The following is a 22063-nucleotide window of genomic DNA, read 5'->3' as shown; positions in this document are numbered from 1 at the left end:
GTTTCTCAGAAAATAAGGCCGGGCCTTATTTTCTTTTGACCCCTGAAAAAATGGCTAGGCCCTCTTTTTGGGGGTGACTTAACTCCCCCCAATGCACCCTCACCTAGAGTGCCCTGCGGGCAGCCATGTCTCACCACCAGCCGCTCCTAATGGCTGATCATGGTGGAATGCGGAGAGCTCCCTACCTCTGCCAAGCGCCTTTGCTGCAGGCCTGGATATGGTGCTGGCTGCAGGCCGGGTCAGCGGGTGGGCGGTAGCGTGGATGTCAGCCTTGGTGGTGGTGGGGCACTTTGTGTGGGGGGGGAGAAAAACGATGGCATCACCCTCCCTCTGTCAGTTTCACCCACTGAAGCCCGAATGACTCACCAACTTGCAGGACATTGTCGACGCAGCCGCCGTCAAACAAAGTGATGCCCCTGTGGGAGGGCAGGCAGTTCTTGTCAGTGGGGTTTGTCCCGCCCCTGCTGCCACTGTTGCTGGAGACGGCGCTAGTGAGAGAGGCGCCACCGCCAGCGGGAACTGTGGAAGCTACAGAGGTGGCTCCCCCGCCCGAGAAGTGGCTGAAATGCTGCCGGTGGAGGAATGCGCTCGAACCGTTCCTCCACCCGCTGGAAGGGCCACTTCTCTGCTACCGCTGCATCACGACGTCCAGCAGGGACTCCAGTGTCTGCATTTTACCCAATGGCAGCACTCCAAATGTGGCATAAGCCACGGCGAGGGCAGAAGGGAAAGCGATGGCAGCGGAGGAAGCAGCAGTGGCGGGTCCCATGATGCAAAGTGCCCCACTGCTGCAAAGTGCTCCACTGACATCCATGACGACGACGCCTGCCCACTGAACCAGCCTGCAGCCAGCAGCATACCCAGGTCTGCAGCAAAGGGGCTTGGCGGGGGTAGGGAGGTCTTTGTGCTCTGCCATGATCGGCTGTTAGGAGCGGCTGGTGGCGAGGCATGGCTGCCCACGGGGGCGCTCCTAATGGCAAGTTCCCCCCACCCTTCCCCCCATTTTGCATGTTTTAAAATAAGCCTAAATTTTGGGGGAAGGGCTTAGTGCCTAGAAAATATGCTGGGCCTTCCTGTTGGAGAAACACGGTACAAGTATTTTGTACTGTGTTTTTCCTTTGTTTCCACCATATCTGGTTGCTCCTGGTTCCTCATCTAAAAAGTAAAATGCTAAGAATTAATTCAATGATAGGAAACGAGAAAAACTAAAGATCGCTGGAGCATTGACTGTACCAGGGACAGGGTTTGTGTCAAAAAAGTCAAGAGGTGCAAGCAGTGGTCAAAGACAAGAAAGACAGGTCATTCACATGCATCCTTCAATCCTCTCTTGTAAGTCAGGTTCATATGGAAATCATTGGCTCCACCCTTGAAGAGTTCACCAACATTTTCTTCTGCTTCTTTAAATAACTTTTGGGTGTGTTTTTTGTTCCTCATCAGCTTGAATGGAACTGACAAGGTGGGGAGGGGAAATATAGCATCACCATATATGCTTGCTGATATCAAGTCATTCGATAGTGATATGGGCAGCATATACGGTAAATGAAATAAATAATAATAAAAATACATGGATATGCCAAAAATTTTAGGTACCAAAATTGGTTTTGACTTATTCATAAATAGGCTTATCTGCAAGTATATACAATATATATTTTAAAGGGCCTTTATTTCCCATATATTTTTGCAGATCAGCCAATTCACAGATAAGCAGACCCTTGAATTTTTTATCAAAATACCATGAAAAATGCAGGTTGGCTTATCTGTGCATGGCACATTTTTCATGGTATTTTGGTTCACATTTCAAGGGTAAGCTCATCCATGCATGGGCTTATTCATGAGTATATATGATAATTATGATGTATTGCTACCGTATAGCATCTTTTTCTTTGAATTGTGGAGTAGACAAAGACATGAACCCAAATCACTTTGCCAATATTAGAGCCTGTGTTGGAATGTAGCTTCCTTTGATTTTCACCTTCAGGGAAGATGCCTTTTTTCATTAAAATGGAAAAACAAAGAAGAAAAAAATAGAACAATCTTCCTCAACTTGGCATGTCTGGATGACATGGGACTGCAAATTACAATCCCAGCACATCTGGAAGATTGCAGGCTGGGGAAGGCTGACAGAATCGAAAGCTTAAAGGTTTTAAACTCACATTGTGTTAAATTTTCTAGAAAGCCCACACTTTGCAATGTAACCGAACAACAGGATTGTTGAGCTTCCTTTGGGGAACAAGCCCGCTATTTGTCAGTATTTGCACCTGCAGAACATAGAAGGCGCCGTTAAACAATGCTGATCAATTTCAATTTTATTCCTGGTTTCCCTCCCCCTCACTTCCAGGGGAATCGTTTTTTTCCTGTCACTCAGGATAATGATCCCTCTGCCAGCATAGCCCAGAAGCCAGAAACTAACTGTAATCTCATCAAGACTTTGATTCCTTAGCGGGGACTGGTAAATTTATACAACCAGGAAACTGGGGCACCTTCACATCCCATGTTAGTTTGCTCAGCCACCAAAGTGGGTAGATTTTCTTCTCCTTTCAATTTTTACGATCTGACATTTTACTGGAAAAAAAATCAAATAATTTGATGGCATGAGTTGAGTTTAAATGACCTCGTTGCTTTTTCCCCTTTTCCTCTGAATCTGGACTTTTACTGTTGCTACGTTTAAACTGAGAACCAGAAAAGGAAGCCATGTTCACTTTCAAGACGAAGAGTTTTGTTATTATTAATAATAAACTCTGCAGAGTTTTGGAGATGCTATATGTCTGTTCCACACTGTGTGTGTAATGTACATACATACATACATGCATGCTTCTAAAATATGTATTTAATTGGGTGCAGACATTCAGTCTGCAAAACAAACACTCCAATACTAGCTTTTTTTTCTCTTAGAAGCAAATCCCTTTTATTACTGCGAAATAGCGTAACCTTGTAGAGACCCATATGGAAATCAACTTCTTAACTAACTTACTCTAGTTTCTAGGTGAAAATAAGGAATGGTAACCAATTCTCAACCAACCAAATAATAAACTAGGACAGTCACAGTATGCACTAGAGGAGCTATTTTAAGCTGTTCTGTGTTGCAGCTGTTATGTGGAAAAGCTGTATCCCTGTTGTATGGAGTTTCATCCACAGCTCTCTAATTTTAGACTAGTTTGAAACTCCATCCTCCATGTTTCTCATGTGTCTAGCCTGTTTTTATTTATCAAGCCTAGTCAATGAGTAAATGGGTGTGTCCAGAAATCCTAGCAGTTTGCATTTCTCAGCTATTTTGACCATCTTTCCCTAAGACATTGTTCTTAAGGTGAGAAAAATGATGGAAGAAACAGTGGGAAGGCACAGGGGGGACATTTTAACATCTAGAAGGACTGTAGATCATCTGTATACAGTAAAAATTACTGGAATCTCTGAAGCTTTGTACTGGATAAGGGGTTTTTGCCTGTATCTTTCAGGTCATAGTGTAGCTTCCTTTAGCCTGATACATGGATATTAAGATATGTTATACCACATCCCTTTTGGTTGTGTGGCTAAAGTTCATGGAAATTCAGTCAGATAGAACTTTTTGTAAGTTAGTACTCTCTGTGTGTTCTGTATGTCTAGTCTTATAATCCCCCAACTAGATGGAAGGCAATTCTAGGTACTGAGGTGTATAATAAGACTTTATAATTCCTCTTGTTGATAATAAGCCTAGATTTCATGAAGCTCTTTCCGTACAGCAGATCACACCAGAGCTTAAGCAGACAACACAGTTGAAAAGTTTCCAGCTGTCACTTGTGATCTCCAAGCCCCTGCTAGGCATGCTTGAAACTGAGGGCGGATTACCAAGAGCTAGCAGGTCCTGCTGCGTTCCTACAACTTGCTGGTTCTAGCTTACTGCAATAGTAGTAATTATGTTAAGAGCCATGGTGGTGCAGTGGTTAGAGTGCAGTACTGCAGGCTACTTCTGCTGACTGTGGGCTGCCTGCAATTTGGCAGTTCAAAATATCATCAGGCTCAAGGTTGACTCATCCTTCATCCTTCCAAGGTCAGTAAAATGAGGACCCAGATTGTTGGGGACAATATGTTGACTCTGTTAACTGCTTGGAGAATGCTGTAAAGCACTGTGAAGTGGTATATAAGTCTAAGTGCTATGGCTATTGCTATGTCCATGAGCCCGCCCTTTTAGAATTATCTTTGGACACATCAAAATTGTTTTGCATGGTTTGGAATGCAGTCTCCTTTTATATACAACTTCCTGATAAATTATATACCCATATATCTTGTTTATTATCAGCAGTCAACTTACAGTCTCTGCAATGTTGCATGAATAAATGTATATTTATTATGAATACTACACTATTCATGAAAGGCCACTGGTCATTAAAAGAGCCATGGTGACACAGTGGTTAGAATGCAGTACTGCAGTCTAACTCTTCATTCCAATGCCAGGAGTTTGATCCTGACTAGTTCAAATTGACTCCCATCCTTCCGAGGTTGGTAAAATGAGGGTCCAGATTGTTGGGAACAATGTGCTGACTTTGTAAACCACTTAAAGATTTCTATAAAGCACTATGAAGCGGTATTATAAGTCTAAGTGCTATTGCTATTGCTATGAACACTATCACGGATGATTCTGTATGATCAGTTTGAGTGGCTGAAGAACAACTAATACTATAACTTTCCTGAATATCTCTATGAGTGGCTGCTGAAGAAGAGCATTGCCAAGTTCTTACACAACATTCAATCATTGTAATGGAGCTTGGGTAACAAAGCTTCCTGTTATATTGTGCCCAGGTTATTATCCTGTAATTATTCACATTAATACACAGTGAAAGTCACTTGATATTAGCCCATTTTGTGAGAGTCAGACTACCTTTGAAAGATCAAATTCTCAGCTTTGGATTACGTCTGGCAGAATGTTGACTCCAGAAGTTCTGTGACTCAATTTAGACCAGGCCTGTCAAACTGGCTGCCCGCAGGCCAGATGCCTCATACACAGGCCACCCCCCGCTGCTCCGCAAGGGCAAAAAACATCACAATTACATCACAACACGTCACGTGACGTGAATGAGTTTGACACCCATGATTTAGACTAACTAGCTCATTTTCTGGGAAGACTAAAACAGCCATAATACATATGCTTCAGGTCTTTCAAAACTAAAGTAAAAATGGCAATGGAAAATCTCTTCTGTTCTTCCAAGAAAACTATATGGACATGTTTATAAATGCATCAAGAGTTGAGTTTGACTGTAGGGAGTTGACTGTAGTTTACCTTTACTATAGCATACTTTGCACAGATTTGTCTAAAAGAGACTAGAAATTTAAGTAAGCATAAAATGCATATTTGAGAGACTTCCCTGATTCCAGCGTTTTGTAGCATAGTGTCCCATTGTTGAACCAACTAATTTATCTTTAGTTCATACAGTAAATGAATTATCCTCCATTTCCTTCAAGTTACTCTTGTGATATGCAAGGTAATATTAGCAGAAAATGAAACTTCTTTTATGACAGAATATGAAATTTCTTATCATAAGAGATATATATTCTTCTGCCAGTTTATGTTCTTCACAGAACATGATTCTATATTTGGTAAGTTTTAATTGTTTCTTTGGAAGGTTTCTTACAATATACAATTATGAATGAATTTTTACATTTCTTAAATTTTTTACTAAGCAGTCTAACTTAACTGTTTCTATAGTGCATTAAGAGTAGACACACGTGTTTCTTTTAACTACGCACACACACACACATAGGCACACACACTTTGGTAATGTGATGTCCCTGAGCCTATTGCAAACTTCCCCAACCACCATATCCTTCAGAACTATTTGAACTTTAACTCCCAGGGTAATAGACATGCTAACAGAATCCTTGGAATGGAGATTTTTTTATCTTTTATGGGCACCTATGTTGCAGAAAACTGGCCTGAAGAACTTTTGGCTCAAGCACTTTTCTGTTCCCTTTTCATGGTCTTTCATGATTTCAGTTGTCTAATGTTGATTTGTCATTGATGAAAATTGTACTTTGAAGAAAGCAGCAGGGAATGGATGCACAGGAAGAAAGGCCCAGCAATCAAAAATTCCTCCTCAATTTTTTAATACATTTAAGTTCAGTTGATTTTAAAGAGGAAAATATATAAAATGATGTCTTATGAAGTAGAGGTGAATGTGGGGATTTGATTTATTACGGCAACATCCTTGATGTTGGTTGTCTGGTTCTCTGATGAATCAATGAAGCACCACATACCCCAAAAGGGATGTTGATTTTTGAAACCTCTATTAAAAGTTGATGTTACATATACTTAGGTCGTGGCAAGACACTTATTAAAATACTTTTTGTGGGATATCATCTTCAATAAGCAGTTTAACTAATAATGCAATTTTGCATAAATTTATTCTGAGATAGTCAATAGGAATTATTTTGCATTCTAATTGTTTTCATTTATAAGTTCATATAAACATCAATATTTTGGAAATAGTCTCCTATATGATTGTTACTCTGCTTGTTTAAGTATTCTATTGCAAATTACTGCATATTCATCACAAAAAAAGGGATTTTTTTTGTGTGATCTGTACTTCTCCAAGGTATTTTCTAGGCAAGATGACTTAGAGTTGCAATTATAAGAGAGACAAGAGGCTAAAGTTGGATTTTTTCTTCCCACCTCAACCATAGAAGAGGTCTAGTTAAGAAGTTCAAAGCTCTCCAATGAGAATTTATACAGAACAAGAAACCTATGATCTTCTAAATGTCGCTGGCCATATTGACTTGATCAACCATGAATGGTATTTTGCCAACATTTGGAAGTCTCCAGTTTCCCTATCCAAATTGGCAGCATTATTGGAATTTCATGATTGGAGAGATCAGGCTCAAATTTATATCCACTATTTGGTCTGTGACTGATATAGAACAAATATCTACCCCTCTTCTGGATGCAGCGTTCCCAACACAGCGTACAACTTGTTTTGTGGTCTTTGATTGTGATAATCTTCCTAGTTCAGTGTTATAGTTCCATTCTGGAGGAAATGTCCATCTAATACAGGGTTGACAAACTCAAGGCCTGGGGCCAGCCCGCAAGGTGCTAAGATCTGGCCCACAGGGCTAACCTGGAAACAGCAAAGGGCCAGCCCACAGTGCCTCTGCCAGCAAAAACGGAGCTGTGTGCGGCTCTCCCAAGCTCCGTTTTCTCTGCCAGAGGGTTGCAGGAGGCCGTCACAGCTGAAAACGGAGCTCAGGAGCCCATTTTCACTGGCAAAGTGCCACCACAGCCCCCCCCCTCCCCGACACAAGTGATGTCGATCTGACTATGCCATCCTGGCCACACCCACCCCGGCTTTCCAAGGTCAAACACAACCCTGATGTGGCCCTCAATTAAATTGAGTTTGACACCCTGATCTAATACTTTGTCCCACTTAATTCAGTACCAATATTCTATTGTCCTCCTTCCTAAGAAGGAATTGAGGAGGCCGTACTCAAACATACCTGAAAAATACTGCGGTAAGTTGGTCTGCAGTCATGAAAGAGAGCATGTCTTTTGCACATAAAGTGTGTGTTTATTATCCTTATACCCTCACGGTGTAAATAAAAAAATAGCTTAGGAGTAGGATATAGGCAAGGGTGGATTTCTACCGGTTCTGTCCACCTCTGTAGAACCGGTAGCTCTGAAGAGCAGCAGACATAGAACCGGTTCTATGTCTGCTGATGTTTTTGCCCACCCACCCACCTGGGCTCTTATCTGATCTTTGTTTCCTAATTTTTCAACTTCAGCTGCCGAACGAGGCACAGCTGCAGTTAGAAAAACTAGAAAAGAGGGTTGTTTCAAAGGCTGCTTCTCTGCAGGCAGATGCTGATGACGATTTACAGGCACGCGGCTCGCAGCCTGCAGGAAAGCTCATAAATCCTGACCCGGTTGTTAACCCTGTCATATCCTACCTCTGGATATAGGAGATCAAAGTACTGCCCCATTTATATCAGGCACGGTGTTTAGTCCACATTAAAAATGGACTGGGCTTTCATTGCCCAGTCATACCTGCCGTTTTGATGTTATTATTTGCTGTGTTATATCCAGCATTCACTCAGTTTATGCACTGCATTGTGCAATATGCATGCATCCAGAAAATACATGTCTATTAACAAAGCAGAAATCTTTTTGTCATAAATTTTAGCTAAAAATTGTCCCCTGGGCATTTTTTTTTCTAGTAAGTATTGAGAAAAAAAAGTTTAGATTTAACAGGAAGGCTCTTCTACAGACTAATTTGCAATTATCTCTACGCATAACAGTTATCCTGTAGTGCAAAGCAATATTGGCAGTTAAGCCAATCAGGAGGAAACAAAGCTGTACATAGATAGCATCAAGTGGGGGCCTCTTATACTTGGCAACCAGTAGGAGAAAAGGAAGGGAATTTGCAAAGTGTTTATCTTTGATCACCGAGCTAACTAAAAGGGATGCCATTTGGAGTTCAGGATGAGACAAAAGTTGCTTCTGGCAGCTGAAGCCACATTTTGCTAGTTAATTTCAAGTGCTTCCAGCAGAGAGAAGTAAGAGATGCCCCTACTTCAAAGATAGAGAAGATAAAGGACAAAGGGAAAGCCAAAGCACACCCCATCATTCACATCAGAAGACACCTACAACGACATACAATATTACTCCAGGCTAAGGATAGTCCTCTCAGTTTTCCACAAAGTGGATTTAATGGAATTTTAAAAACTGCCCCATCACTTTTGGATTCGGTACAAGTTCAAGCAGCCAAGTCACAGTTTAGTTTAAATGAACCAAGAGGAAGTCAGAGTGATATAGTGGCTAAAGTGTTGGATTAGGAGTAGGGAGATCCAGGAACACTCTCAGTCACGGAATCTCCCTGGGACTTTAAGCCAGGTGCTCTTTATCAGTTCAACCTACATTGCTGAGTTGCTCTGGGAAAGGATTGGAAGAAAGTTAGGAAAGGTAAAAGCCCATCAAATACGTTAGAATGGTTTTGTTTTGCTATAAACCAGCTGTCTTCCACTTGGCACCTTCAAGATGTCTTGGGACTATAATATATTCCCCAAATGCTAGCAATGTGGCCTTCAGCTGACTGGGAATTATAATATCTATATACCTTCCCCAAATGGAGAAGCTGTAGATTACTGTGTGCCTCAGAAATGAACTTTTAGAAAAGAAGAGCACTCCTTGAGCTTTTTCTCATATATTTTTTTGCAAGTGTTCTACAAACCAGAAGGAAAATGGATTAGAAATTTGGATGATTTTCTATAGACCAGCAAAAAGCAAATTTTCATCATCATCATCATTGCAAGTTTGGGGAAAACATGTCTTTCAAGAATGGTCTTATGTTGACTGTTTATATGTCATAACTTTTATGTTATTCAACTGTAAAGTATTATTTGTTGTTTACTATTGGCAAGATATTTGTGCCATTTTCTTTTTGTGTTCAAAATGTTCACCTCATTCTATTGTAGAGTTGTGCCTGAATATTCTGGTCAACTTAGACTATCACTCATGGACTGATATAAATAACCACTTAGGCCACTATATCATTGGCTGATTCCAGTTGGTAAACTTTAGACTAACAGCTAAAACATACAAGACTGTTCCATGCATATTTACCACTTGCTGTAATTGCCAATAGTTCACCCAGTTGATGTTTTAAAATTCAAAAAAGGTCATATTTTGCTAAAATGACTGTTTCTTTAAATCATTAATCATCAAGAAATACATCATACAACTGGGACAATTAAAAGTACAATTGATATGTAAAAGAAAGCCAAAAACAAAACAATTAATAAAAACAGACGAGCACATTTTACAATGCAATGGAAAGAAAGCTTAACTTGTTTTCTTGCTTCTTTTTTGTAGAGAACACCTGTTCCCAGCGCTGAAGCATTCCGATGGTTCTTTTAAGCAGTAGCATATCTTATTTTCAAGGCAGCCTGAAGTGAAAGGCAAGCTAAAGTCTTGTTTTAAGAAATCGCTTAGTCTACCACTGAAGAATATTATTTTCATTTATGTATAGGGGTTTCCTCAAAGAAAAAATAATCATAACACAGAGTGGTCTCCAGGTAAGAGGGAAGACGGTACATTTGAAGAGGCTGTATCTGATAAAGCAGAATTTCCCCCCCATTGAAATGCCTGAACATAAGATAGTACTGTTTTATTTTCTGTCCCATCATATTCACCGTCTGACAGCATGTCCTGTTGTGTTTCATCTTGTTTAGACGAAGCTTCTGCCATTTCTTAGCAGCTGCATTCTGGGCATTAGTTCCTCAAGTCTTAAATGACATTCAGTTTCCTCTTGAAAGGCCCTCTTAGTAAGACAACACTCCATATAAGAGAGCATTAACCAGCTTTTGAGGGCTACTGTCTTATCCGGAGACCACCGTATCTGGGATCCTGACAATTGGCCAGTTTGCTCACATTCAGTACACCAATTCTTTTGTTGATGTAATTTAGCTATAACTAGTGAACTTGTTGTCTATTTTTAAAGTGGCTGTTAAAAACAAAATTATACGTTTGGGTAAACCCCTGCTATAAAATAATGTATCTTGACAAAGTACCATATCTCTACTTCATTTTTCCAATGATATGTGTTTTGGTACTGTAAACTGTACAGATAGCCGCTTGTATTTTGTGTGTTTAGACACGAGGAGACAATCACATCTGACCAACTACGGAGATTAACCCTTTGTTCACATCAGTGTGTTTCTGCAAATTAAATCTGGAGCAATAAATTTAAGCATTAAGAATCTTCCTCTTTCACCCCTCTTTTTTGTTACCAGCTGTCCAGTATCATCATCAGCAACAGTACAGGTGTATTCTTAACACTCTGCTGTTACTACCTGGAGCAAAGTTGTTCAAAAGAAGATTTAATAATGTCTCTTTCAGATATTCCCAGGACACAGTATTGTATGACAGGGAAGTTATAGACAGTAACAGGTAATCTTCATAAGCATTATCTTATAGGAAAAATTATGCTCGCCAATTGACTGCGAAAAGTTTAACAAAAATCAGCAAACTGCACTTCCTATAAAATAGGTTTTAAAGCAGGGATGGGCAACTGTGGTCCCTTTACGACCTATGAACTTCAACTCCTGGGCTCAGGAATTCTGGGAGTTGAAGTCTACAGGTCGTAAAGGGGCCATAGTTAACCCCACCTCTGTTTTAAAGTATAGGCAGACATACAGTTTCAATGTTGCAGAGCTACAGCAGAATGGTTTGTTACACAAAATGAAAACAATTTCATATGTTGAGAGGAACAGGAAATCTCTTAGTTAATGTATTTACTTTCTCTAAAGCAGGGATGGAGAATGATGGCCATTTTATGACTTGTGGGCTTCAACTTCCAGAATTCCTGAGCCAGCCATGCTGTTGAAGTCCACAAGTCATAAAGGGGCCAGCGTTCCCAACCTCTGTTCTAGAGGGTTGCTTTATAGATCTTTTATTAGGGTAAAAAGATACCTGAAATTATTTTTCTCAGTTTATAATATTTAGCTCTTAGACTAGTTTGTAAATGTAGGTGAGGTTATATCTTTTCTTCTGTCTGAAAGACATGAAACTCAGAATGTCTTTTAAGGTGTTCTCAAATGTTAGCACTTTTAATAGAATTGAAAGTTAAAAATAGATTGTGATCTTTTACCCTGATCAGACATTTAATTTATTATTACTCTTTTCAGAAATAACACACAAATGTGAGACAGTTAAAAAAAATTATCTATGCAGATTTCTTCATGGCTATAGCCATCTCATCAAAATTTAGGCTTGCAAAGTAGCTGATTGGCAGAAAACAAATGATAAGAAGAAAATAGTGTTAAGGGAAATGCATGGCTTCAATTGATCTAAAATGGATTTTGTGGAGCCAGAGAGCTCGTTCAAGATTCTGCAATTTGCCAGCAAATAATTTCTTTTTATAATTTTAAAAAAAACACATTTGTGATTGCCAGAAAGGTGGGATTGAAAACAGACTGGCAGTTTACCAGAGTCTTAGAACATAGAACTTGTTGAGAATACACATTTATAGTTTTTATATTCTTTATTACTGACATTAACTTTTCCCACCATACTTTTGGGTATTTCATTTGTTCATAATTGCCCTGTCATACTTAACAATTATAGATTTTTCTCACTTGCAACACATAATACATTGGTGAAGATTTTGTTAAATTCCACAATTGTAAGTACAGAAAAAGGATGGTATTGGACATCTATTCTCTCTATGTGCAGTTCCTTATTCAGTCTTTATCCTTAAAAAAAGAAACTATATTCCAACGTTTCCCATTAAAAAATACATGACCTCAAATATATGCAAAGCTTGGTATTTTGCATAATTTATTCCACATGTGGAACATCTTGTCACAGAATATGAAATTTTCAATGCATAAGTCTAATGTACACAAAGATAGTAATAAGATGAAATATCTACATAGCATTTTTCTTTCAGCAGTTTGTTATATTTTATTTTATTTTGTCACAGAGCAAAGATGGAAGCTTGAAGGTACTTTGGCCAGTAGCAAAGTATTATGATTTAAAAGGAGCAGAAAAGGCCATTACTATGAATCATTTCCCTCTCTTTGACTTGTTTTCAACGAATACTATTTTTATCATTTTTACGAGTATTTAACTTAAGATAGAAATATTTGTGATCTAACAGTAAGAGAATATCTTATTCTCCCCCCCGCCCCATACAGCAAGCTCATGAGATATAATTCTGAGAAAGTGAAACCTATGGAAATTCCACTGAAACTGCAGAATTTTGATACTCAAAAAAATGCTCTTCAGATGCACAGATTTTTATGAGTTACATCATGTTAATTTTTTTATAGAGAAAGACTATGCAGTTTCATATTCTTTTTATTATGGTACTTTTTACATTTTGGGGGAACAACTTAGTTGAGTATTCAATTGTTTAAATGAATGAATGCAGTGTTTCTCTGAAGATCTGTTACTATATAAAAGAAAGGGTTATTTATAACACCAGGAAATTGATTGAGAGAATGTTCTCAGTGAAGATACCTTAACGTTCAGAAGGGCTTTACCTTTATTTATTTTTCTTTTGACATGCAAACACATGCAAATACATATGTACACACTGATTGGGAGTGAAGGATTGGGAGAATGACTAAGAACTGGCAGGAATTATTAGCAGCATAAAAATCAAATCAAGTTTGAGTGATATTAGAAGGGATGATATTTTTAAAAAATATTTTAGATGATAGATAGTTCTAACCATATAACCACAGAAAATAATTCATTTTTACTGTGAGGCAATTAATTATAAGACTGATTCATTCCTGATGTTATTTTTTTTAATATGTTCTCACCACTGTTCTTCAGGAAGCTTTAGGATACAGCCTAGAAGTTCTTAATCCCTAGAATTTGCATCTGATGTCTCTTTTGACCCATGTTTTTGTCTCTTGTGATCAGTGGTGAAATGCTACCGGTTTGGCCCGGTTCACACGAACTGGTAGCAAAAATGTCTACCCATTTGGTTGCACCGGTAGTAAAAAAAAAAGCTCCGATGACCAGCTGAGAGGAGAAAGAAAAGCACAGGATCACCCTCCCACCCACCCCTGCACTTTTCGGTTCTTTGTCCTCTCAGCTGATTGGCACGGCAGAGCCTCAGCTGGTGTTTGGAAAGCTGCGTGCTTATTAGGTTTACGCACACATTCATGTGCAAAGTGCACGATCATCGAACCAGTAGGGAAACTGGTAGAATCCCACCACTGCCTGTGATGTAAGCATTTGGCTCTTTAGATGGCATGCACCACACAAACCAAGAGGTGTGCTCCAGCAGCTTTTATTCTTGGCCAAAGAGAGGATATTGAACTACATTTAGCATCTGCTTCCCTCTCCATTTGTAGTCGACATGATACAGAATATCCCGTGCAGTAGGTAGGCTTTCCAAAATACTCATAGGAATGTCTATTAAGGTAAATTAGTATCTTTAGTTCTAAGTCATCCTAGATGAGCTTTTTTTTCCATTCCAAAATGTTAGGATAATACAACCACATGACTTCAAGGAGTCTGAAGCTGAATTAACATGATGGTTGTTTTTCCTTTTTGTCATTTGAGATTTTTCTGTGCATTATAATTATTGAGCAATTGAGTTATGGGGCCATTCTTTCCCCTCCCCCTTTCAAAATAAATGAATTAAAAAAAAACTAAGTATCAATATAATTAACACTGGAAATTTTCCCACTTTGTTGTCCAGCTGGCCTTGTTTTGAATATTTTTTATTTCTATTGTTAAGAAAGAGAAGGACAAAAATATCAGTTTAGGTTTCTTTTGGTGTACAATGATTCATAGCAATGTACTTAACTGTTTAAATACCCAGATGTTGCATGTGTCAGTATGGTTTTTTTTCTGGATTTTTTCATTTTGATTTTTAAAAAGCTGATGAATCTGTATATTGTAATTGTGATGTTTTACATGTCAAATCTGAATTGTTAAAAATATCAATTGCATAAGAATATAAATACAATTACTTTGATTCCCACAAATTTATTTTAATTGTGGTAGAATTCTACAGCTTTATTATTATTATTATTTTCATTTCACTGAAGTAGCAGTTGTATGTCATTGTGCATTAAAGTATTTTGGTTGCAAGTGTTTTGAAAAAAGAAATAAGTTTTCAGATTTTTCCCCCCTCTCCTATGTGTAATAACAAATTATTTGCAATGTTGATTATAGTTAAAGTTTTGGATCTTATTTGTGTTTACCACACAATGTCCTTAAGGCTGCAGTCCTGAATGCAATTACTTGATGGTAAAATGTATTGAAATCAATGGAACTTCTAAGTAGATCTCAATAGGATATGCTGTAAATAATTTTAAAAAATATATGATATGAAATGCAGTACCTTGTGGTAGAAAAGCAGGGTAAATATTTTAAATAATAAATTTCATATTTTTGCCAGAGTACTCCTTTACTTTTGAAAAAGGGACAACTCTGCAGGAACCAGTGATGGAATTGCCAAGTTTGTTACTCTACTGAAGTGAGAAGGGAAGCATAACATATTTTGTGCAGGAGTTCTGTGTCTTGCCTAACAATATTGATATGCTCAGGATATAGTCAACAGGATATACCTGAGTATCGGTTATGCCAAATTGTATCATAATCCAGGTAAACCTGTACAATTATCCATAGACATTACTGGAATGAATTACAGTTATTTCTATAAAAGAAATAACATATTTCTTTTTGTGTTCCCTCAACTCCACCCTTTTAGGTACCTCATAAAATTAAATGTAAAAGGAATCTTTAAATTGGCTATGTCTATAATGAATTAATAAGAAGAAAAATAATTAAAGGAATATTCTATCCAGGGTGAAATGCATTCAGCCAAATCAACAGTAGGTCTTTGATCATAGCTGGATGCATAGAGAAACTGAAATGGTTGGTTATGTGCAACAGCTAAATGTTTCAGATATTGTTTTGATTAAATTTGGCAGTTTCACACTGAAGTCTGTTGTTTCCTGGTGCATAAAAGACACCTCAAATGTGAAAAAGTATTCCATATTCACAGTTACAGAGAAATAGGTTTACTTTTTTTCTCGCGCACAGAAACATAGACCACAAAAACGTTCACCATTCACACTGTTCTTCTATTTCTGAACTGTGCAGTAATCTATTAAATTTTCTAATAGATCTTGTGTAAAGTGTATGTATGCTTGTGCAATTATGAAAAAGCAGTTTTGGAAAATGGTGTATTTATTTCAAATCACTTATGGGGCATGTACAAAACTGTATAAAAACATTCAATTTGCCCAGTAAAGTTGTTTCTGTGATATTTCTGTGTTGTTAAATAAAGGAATTTAGTACTCTAAAATCTCTTTTTTTCTTCCACTGAACAGATTTGTTGTAAAGATCTTAAATAATCAACTTTATATTTTTTGAGGGCCACCACACACACAAAAAAAATCAGAAGGTTCACGTCTAACTCAATAAATGCAAGATATCTGTGGTACAATATTTGTATAATGTTTTTACTCTTTATTGGATTTGGGTGGATGTTTGCATCACCAAAATCTGTAGAGATTCTTAGTCATCCAGGTCATGGTTGTCCCAAAGGTGCTTTTTTGGGAGGTAACTGGACTTCCTTGTTTTTTCTTTGAAGAAAATACTTTATTAATATAAATCCTTCCATTGCCCACCATCCAGTCAGAGCTGAAGAAATTTCTTGGATGAGAAGCAAAATATCTTCAAAGAAAAAACAAGAGAGTCCAGTTGCCTCCTGAAAAAGCATCTTTGGTGCATCACCAAAAAATTTCTTAGAAGTACATAAAGTTTTAAAGAAATATTTGAATTATAATGAATTTATTGATCCAGAATCATGAAGCTACAAGGGTCCCTTTTTTGGTCTCCAGCCACCTCTTTCAGGCAGAAATCCTCCCCCAACTGGCCGGCTGGTCTCCTCCTCCTCGGCCATACAGAACAAATAGGCAGAGAAGGAGGAGACCAGCAGGCTGATTCCGGGAGGATTTCTGCGCTGGGATAGAGGCGGCTACTGATCTGTGGCTCCGCTCCGCTTCTCCAATGGTCTGGCGCTGCCCTGTTCTATGCGCCGGCTGCTCGGACTTCAGGGGCCTGGCACATAGAACAAGGTGTGCAGCCGCACTGAAAAAAGCATGCAGCAGCTGCAGGCATCTCACGACAAGGGGAGGGCAAGAAGCCCCGGGACATCCGCCCACCCACCTGCTGGCTGGCCAGGCCAGGCTGGGTTGGAAGAGGCACGTCTGCCAGGAAAAGGAAGAAAACATGCTCTGGGAGGGTGGGCAGGCATGTGCAGCAGCCGTGGGATATCACCCAAGCTGCGCCATGGCCGCCACGTGGTAGGGAAAACTAGGGGAGCGACCGGGGCAAGTGAGCGATCAGACGACCGGGTGACTGGGTCGGGGGCATGGCCAGCCAGGGTTTGCCACCGGTTCAGCAATCCATGGCAAATCACCGCTACCCATTTACCCAAACCGGTGTGAACCAGTTACAATACCACCTCTGACGTAGACCTTTATCAGGAGACTCCCAATGGACAACAAGAGACAAAAATAAGGCCAGAAATCTATTGGAAGTGGCTGTAGGAGTTCCTTGGAATTCAGTGTGGGAGGAGGGAATAGGTGCAATGAGAAAAAGAAAATGGCTGTTGATACTGAGGTTACCATAGGAAGGGCAAAATTTATCTTCTAAAATGGCAGGCATGCATATGTGTTGGTTGGTGGGGAGAACAGAAGGAAGAAGTATATTTTCCACCTTGAGTTATTTATAAAAATAATCTTTTCTTTATTCATGTTAGAAGTACCTACAAATTAGAGACATAAAACTTTCAACATTTTACATATATATTTTTATGATCTATTTCTATGATCTATTTTATACCTATTTTATTTTCTCCCTGTTGAATGTAAAAAAAATAATAAAGGCAATATAAATAAATAAAATAAAAATGAAATCATGTTCAAATAATCCCTTGATTTCATTTTGATATCTTTCATTATATTTCCCATTTCACTTTCTCCTGCCCAGCTATAACTCCAACAATTATTTTTATTTGAATTACCGATGACTACCATTCATTAGGATCTTGATGCCAACTTCTCCACTATCATGGAAGCAATTATATTTGGTTTTCATCAGCTGTTTGGTTACCAAGGAGGAGTTATTCCCAGGGACACTGAGATGCAAGGACCTCTCACTTCTTTTGAAGTTTTAAATGTCAAATTGCTTCCTGGGGTGCATATCTCTAGTCCTGCTGAGATTTTATGTTGAAGCTTTATGTTTAGGTTAATCTGCCACAGTAATCAGAAGGGCATTACATCTTTTTCAACTATTATATTTCATTAACAGGCATAAGCTTTCAAGAATGTCATGTCACTTCATCAGATGCATAAAATGGCTACACTGATGTAGAATTTAAATTGGGGTGATGTGGGTAAGGGAAAGGAAGATGGTTATGGAGATGCAGGTTACATGTGAAACAGTTTATACATACCTGATCAACTAACGTGCAATGTGTTAAGTGTCTGAGACCTTCTGGGATTACCTGAAATCTTTTGATGTACGTGAGTTCATCAATCTCTCATTTAATGCTGCTGTTAAATGCCCAAGTTTTTCAAAGCAGTCACCCTGAGATCTGCCATAGAGTTCTTGGGAGGGTGAAATGCTCTGATTTTACTTTGGCCTTGTTCTGCGTCCTTATGTCAAACTTGTGTTCATCAATTCTTTTGCACAAAGTTTGTCCCCTTACAGAGAAGGGGACAAACTGACAGATGATGCCATATTAGAGGAAGAGAATGTGAATGTGCATCTAATCTTGCATGCTCTGTGATAGTACTGTTGGAGTAAATGTGAGAGTGTAGGATACATCTGAGTTCCCATATAAAACAAGATTGTCCTGATGTTTCTTGTTGTTTGTGAGACACTGCCTTTGCTTGGGTGAGAATCCCCTGTCCTCCAGGCTCATCCCAATGTTAACCATACATTAATCTAACTACTGTATGCATTTGATGATAATTACAGTTCATGAAAGCTTATACATTTTATTAAAATCAAAGTCAAAATATGTGCTACCAGATTCCCGGTGTATTACCACCACAGACTATATCCTCCTACAGTAGCTATACCCTCCTACAGTATTTTACAACAAAAAGCACCATCTCGTGCAATGTCTGCGACCCATCTCTGATAGAAAAAAACAAGGCAGGCATTCCCCATATGTCATACTCACTGTGTGTTCCATATGATTGAAACTATCGGCCAAGCATCCCACAATGTAGGAAAAACCCAAGGAGGCTGAATTCCACAGAGGTTTATGATTTATCACTCGTTTAGGCATTGTCTGGTGGCCCAGTGGGAAACTTCATCACCTCTGTTATACTGGAAGACTAACTGAAGACCAACAAAAACAAAGTAGTGTGTAACCAGGCATCTGAATCCAATGATTGGCTCCACTTCACTATCCAATGATGAATCAATTCATCCGTGTGAATCTATGATTCAACTTCTAAAATCATTTGAAGGAGACAGGGGTTAGCAGAACAGAACGGAATGAGGGATGGTTCAATTTTTTGGGATAACCTTTTTAGCATGTGTTAAACAATTAGACACTGTTGGAAAAATTCAAACAGGTGTTACACATAAAAGTCTTCCTGAAACCCTCCCAATGTGTGGAGAATTGCTATTTTTAAGCAATATTACTGTTAGTCATGCTGTGTCAAAATTCTGGGATTTTCCCAAACACATTTGAAAGGAAACCGTATGAGTTACATGTGGGAAAACAATGCAATAAGAATTTTACGCACATTGGCATTAAGAATTTTGTGCAGCAAAACATATTTGAAAATGAGCTATTATTGAACATCAAACATATTTTCATCCTAAATGTACACTCATATTCTTATTTCCTCCTGAGCCACCCTATTTGTCATAATATCTATAAAAAGATGGCTTCTTGCTTTGAAACATTTGTTGTTTGAACACATGGAGCTCTTTCAAGAACTAAGGTTTCAATATTATCTAGAGTGGTGCTTTTCAACATTAGCAAGTTTAAGATGTGGATTTCAACTCTCAGGATTCCTCAACTAGCCTGAGTTGGGAATTCTGGGACCTGAGGTCCAGACACCTTAAATTTGCCAAGACTGAGAAACACTGCTCTAGGGACACATTTTTAATTGTATAGAGCATTGTCTCTTCTCTATAATTTAGAAGGCATTCCTGGCTCTGGTGTGCTTGAGTCCTCTATAACCTTTGTGTGTGGCTTTCTCTATAACTGTATGGGTAGATCTGCTTTATTTCTATTCAGCGGAAAGGAAATTGGGATAGCCAGATGGTGAATAGCTGAAGGCCACCCAAGTAGCTTCCCTTTGATTTGAACTAATATTCCCTGCGTGCTGCATGCTATTCATGAGACCAGATTGGCTCTCAGTGTAATCTCATGTTTTCTCAAAAAGGGAATATAATTCTTGAGCTGCACATCAGGAAAAACACCGTGGATTCACACGAACTCTGTGGCTGCCCAGACAAATTTATTTTAAGAAAAACTGAGCTGTTTCAAAGTTATTTAACTGGTAGCCAGTTTCTTCTAAGAAACATTTCTCCAAGGAACCTCTCAGCAATTATTAATAGCATGATCCTACACAATTCCACATGCTTGCTCAGAGATAGTGATCATCATTAAATTCTCACTTGGTAACTAATCAAATTCTAATTAGATGCATAACTCTTCTTTAAAAGACAATTATTAGTATAATTATTTGGATAAGAAGGAAGGATTGGAATGAATCATAGGAAAATTGGGCCCTATGGAGGTCATCCATGTGATATAAACTGTTGGTGGTGGAAGGGATATGCCACCTGATGATAACTTTCAATTGATAACCTTTTAATCTTCTCAATTAAAATATGTTGCGCAAACATTCCATTGTTTGAATTCAAGTAGGTATATGTGTGCATGTTTGTGAGTGTGATAAGAAGATACAAAAATAGAGCGATGGCATAATAAGAGTTTTATCTGGAAACATCTGGAAAGCAGTCCAGATCTTCCAATTATTTCAGTAATACCTGTCAATGATTTAACTAACTTGTTTTATAATGACTTTGCTTGCAGGTATAGTAACTCCTGCAAAGCAGGACATTATATATTACTTTCAGGTGAGTGTATTTTTGGAATATAACCTTCGCAATGTAGTGTGCAATCTTTATGCTACAAGTACTCTATATAATATATTCTATTTAGAATAAATCAATATTTATATTGATTGATTGATATTGATATCTTAGTATTGCAGACAGATTTTGAAAAAAAAAACAATGGCTCTCCATAGCAGTTATTAAAAACATGGTAACTAAGTCTAGTTTATATTATGGTACATCTTATCGGCAGATTTAGATCCATAACAGAATACTCTCAACTCATGTGGAACTTATTAGCAGCTCTTAATATAATTCTACAAAATGATGAGCTCCTATATCTTTAATTAATTATGATATATACAAAAGTTTGGGATCTTGCTTTGAATGCTAAATTCACTGAATCTGTTCATCTGTGAGAAAGAAAAATAATAATATGAGTGTCCAGGTTTCATTTCTTAACTATACAGACAGTCCTCGACTTACTATTGGTCCCATAGCATAGCGACTATTTGAAGTTACAATGGATTACCTCAAAAGGAATTTGTAACCCAGTTCTGAAGTTCTGACAGCGCCACAGTAAAATAACCACATTTCAATTGCTTGGCAACTGGACCATATTTATGGTTGTTTGCATCATCCCACATGATTTATGTTTGTGCCTCATAGTGAACAAAGGATTCACTTAACTACTACTACAAAAAAAAGATTTTATAATTGGGTTTGTCACATGGACAGGATCCATTATGTTTGTAAGACAAGTAGTGCTATAAGATGGCTATAGTGCTATAAGACTGCCATTTTGGGGTTAAACTTTCAGCATTAATCCACGCTTTAGTTTATGCTTCCAGTGCTGCTGCTTTATTCTAAACACAGGATTATTCCAATTCAAATCACAGAGTCAAATGGGAATATTGCCCAAGCTCCCATGTCATAAAAAAATAATCAGGGCTTCCTTCTTTACCCAATAAATGCTAACACACTCCAAAGAGCAGGACTAGAAGATTTTGGGATATTTTTCAAAAATTACAAACACATCCAAAATCCCTATGGTTATAATAATAAAACATATTTTTCATTGGAATACACATAGTATGAATTTACTGTACATTATGATGTCTGACATCTATATATAGCTACCTGAGGAGGAGAATGGGAAGGAACATAATTGTACACATTTTCATGTTTTACTTTCTATATGTGGTTCTGTTCCTGCGTATCACACATTAGGTACTTGCTGTCAATCAATAAGACTTTCCATTGTGTTCACAAAAAGTAAAATGAAAATGAATGCACTCTTAGGAAACTAATGGGGCATACCCATTTTGAATGTACATGCATGGAACACAGCAGGGTATAAATTGAAGGATGCTGAAGGAGGTGATAGAAATGGAGTGATTGGTACTAGATTTAGATAAGAGAAATCAAATTTCCATATATTATGGAGTCAGTGGGCAGTTTGGATTAGTCATTATC

General features: G+C 38.2%; 1 protein-coding gene across 1 annotated transcript in view; it reads left to right on the top strand.

Annotated features, from left to right (window-relative positions):
- CXXC4 (CXXC finger protein 4) overlaps positions 1 to 15794 on the top strand; it is a 56276-nt gene extending 40482 nt beyond the window's left edge. Inside the window, exon 3 of the mRNA XM_087962922.1 lies at positions 9830 to 15794. Within this exon, the coding sequence (XP_087819048.1) occupies positions 9830 to 9874 (45 nt within the window). The 3' untranslated portion in view covers positions 9875 to 15794. The remainder of the gene's footprint in view (positions 1 to 9829) is intronic.
- Positions 15795 to 22063: the final 6269 nt, after the last annotated feature.

The sequence above is a fragment of the Notechis scutatus genome, chromosome 4 (assembly GCF_049901735.1).
Source record: "Notechis scutatus isolate UNSWTSFEM ecotype Mainland chromosome 4, rNotScu1.2, whole genome shotgun sequence".
Lineage (NCBI taxonomy): Eukaryota > Metazoa > Chordata > Lepidosauria > Squamata > Elapidae > Notechis > Notechis scutatus.
The sequence above is the reverse complement of the archived record's forward strand: the minus strand, read 5'-3'. Positions and strand labels throughout refer to the sequence as shown.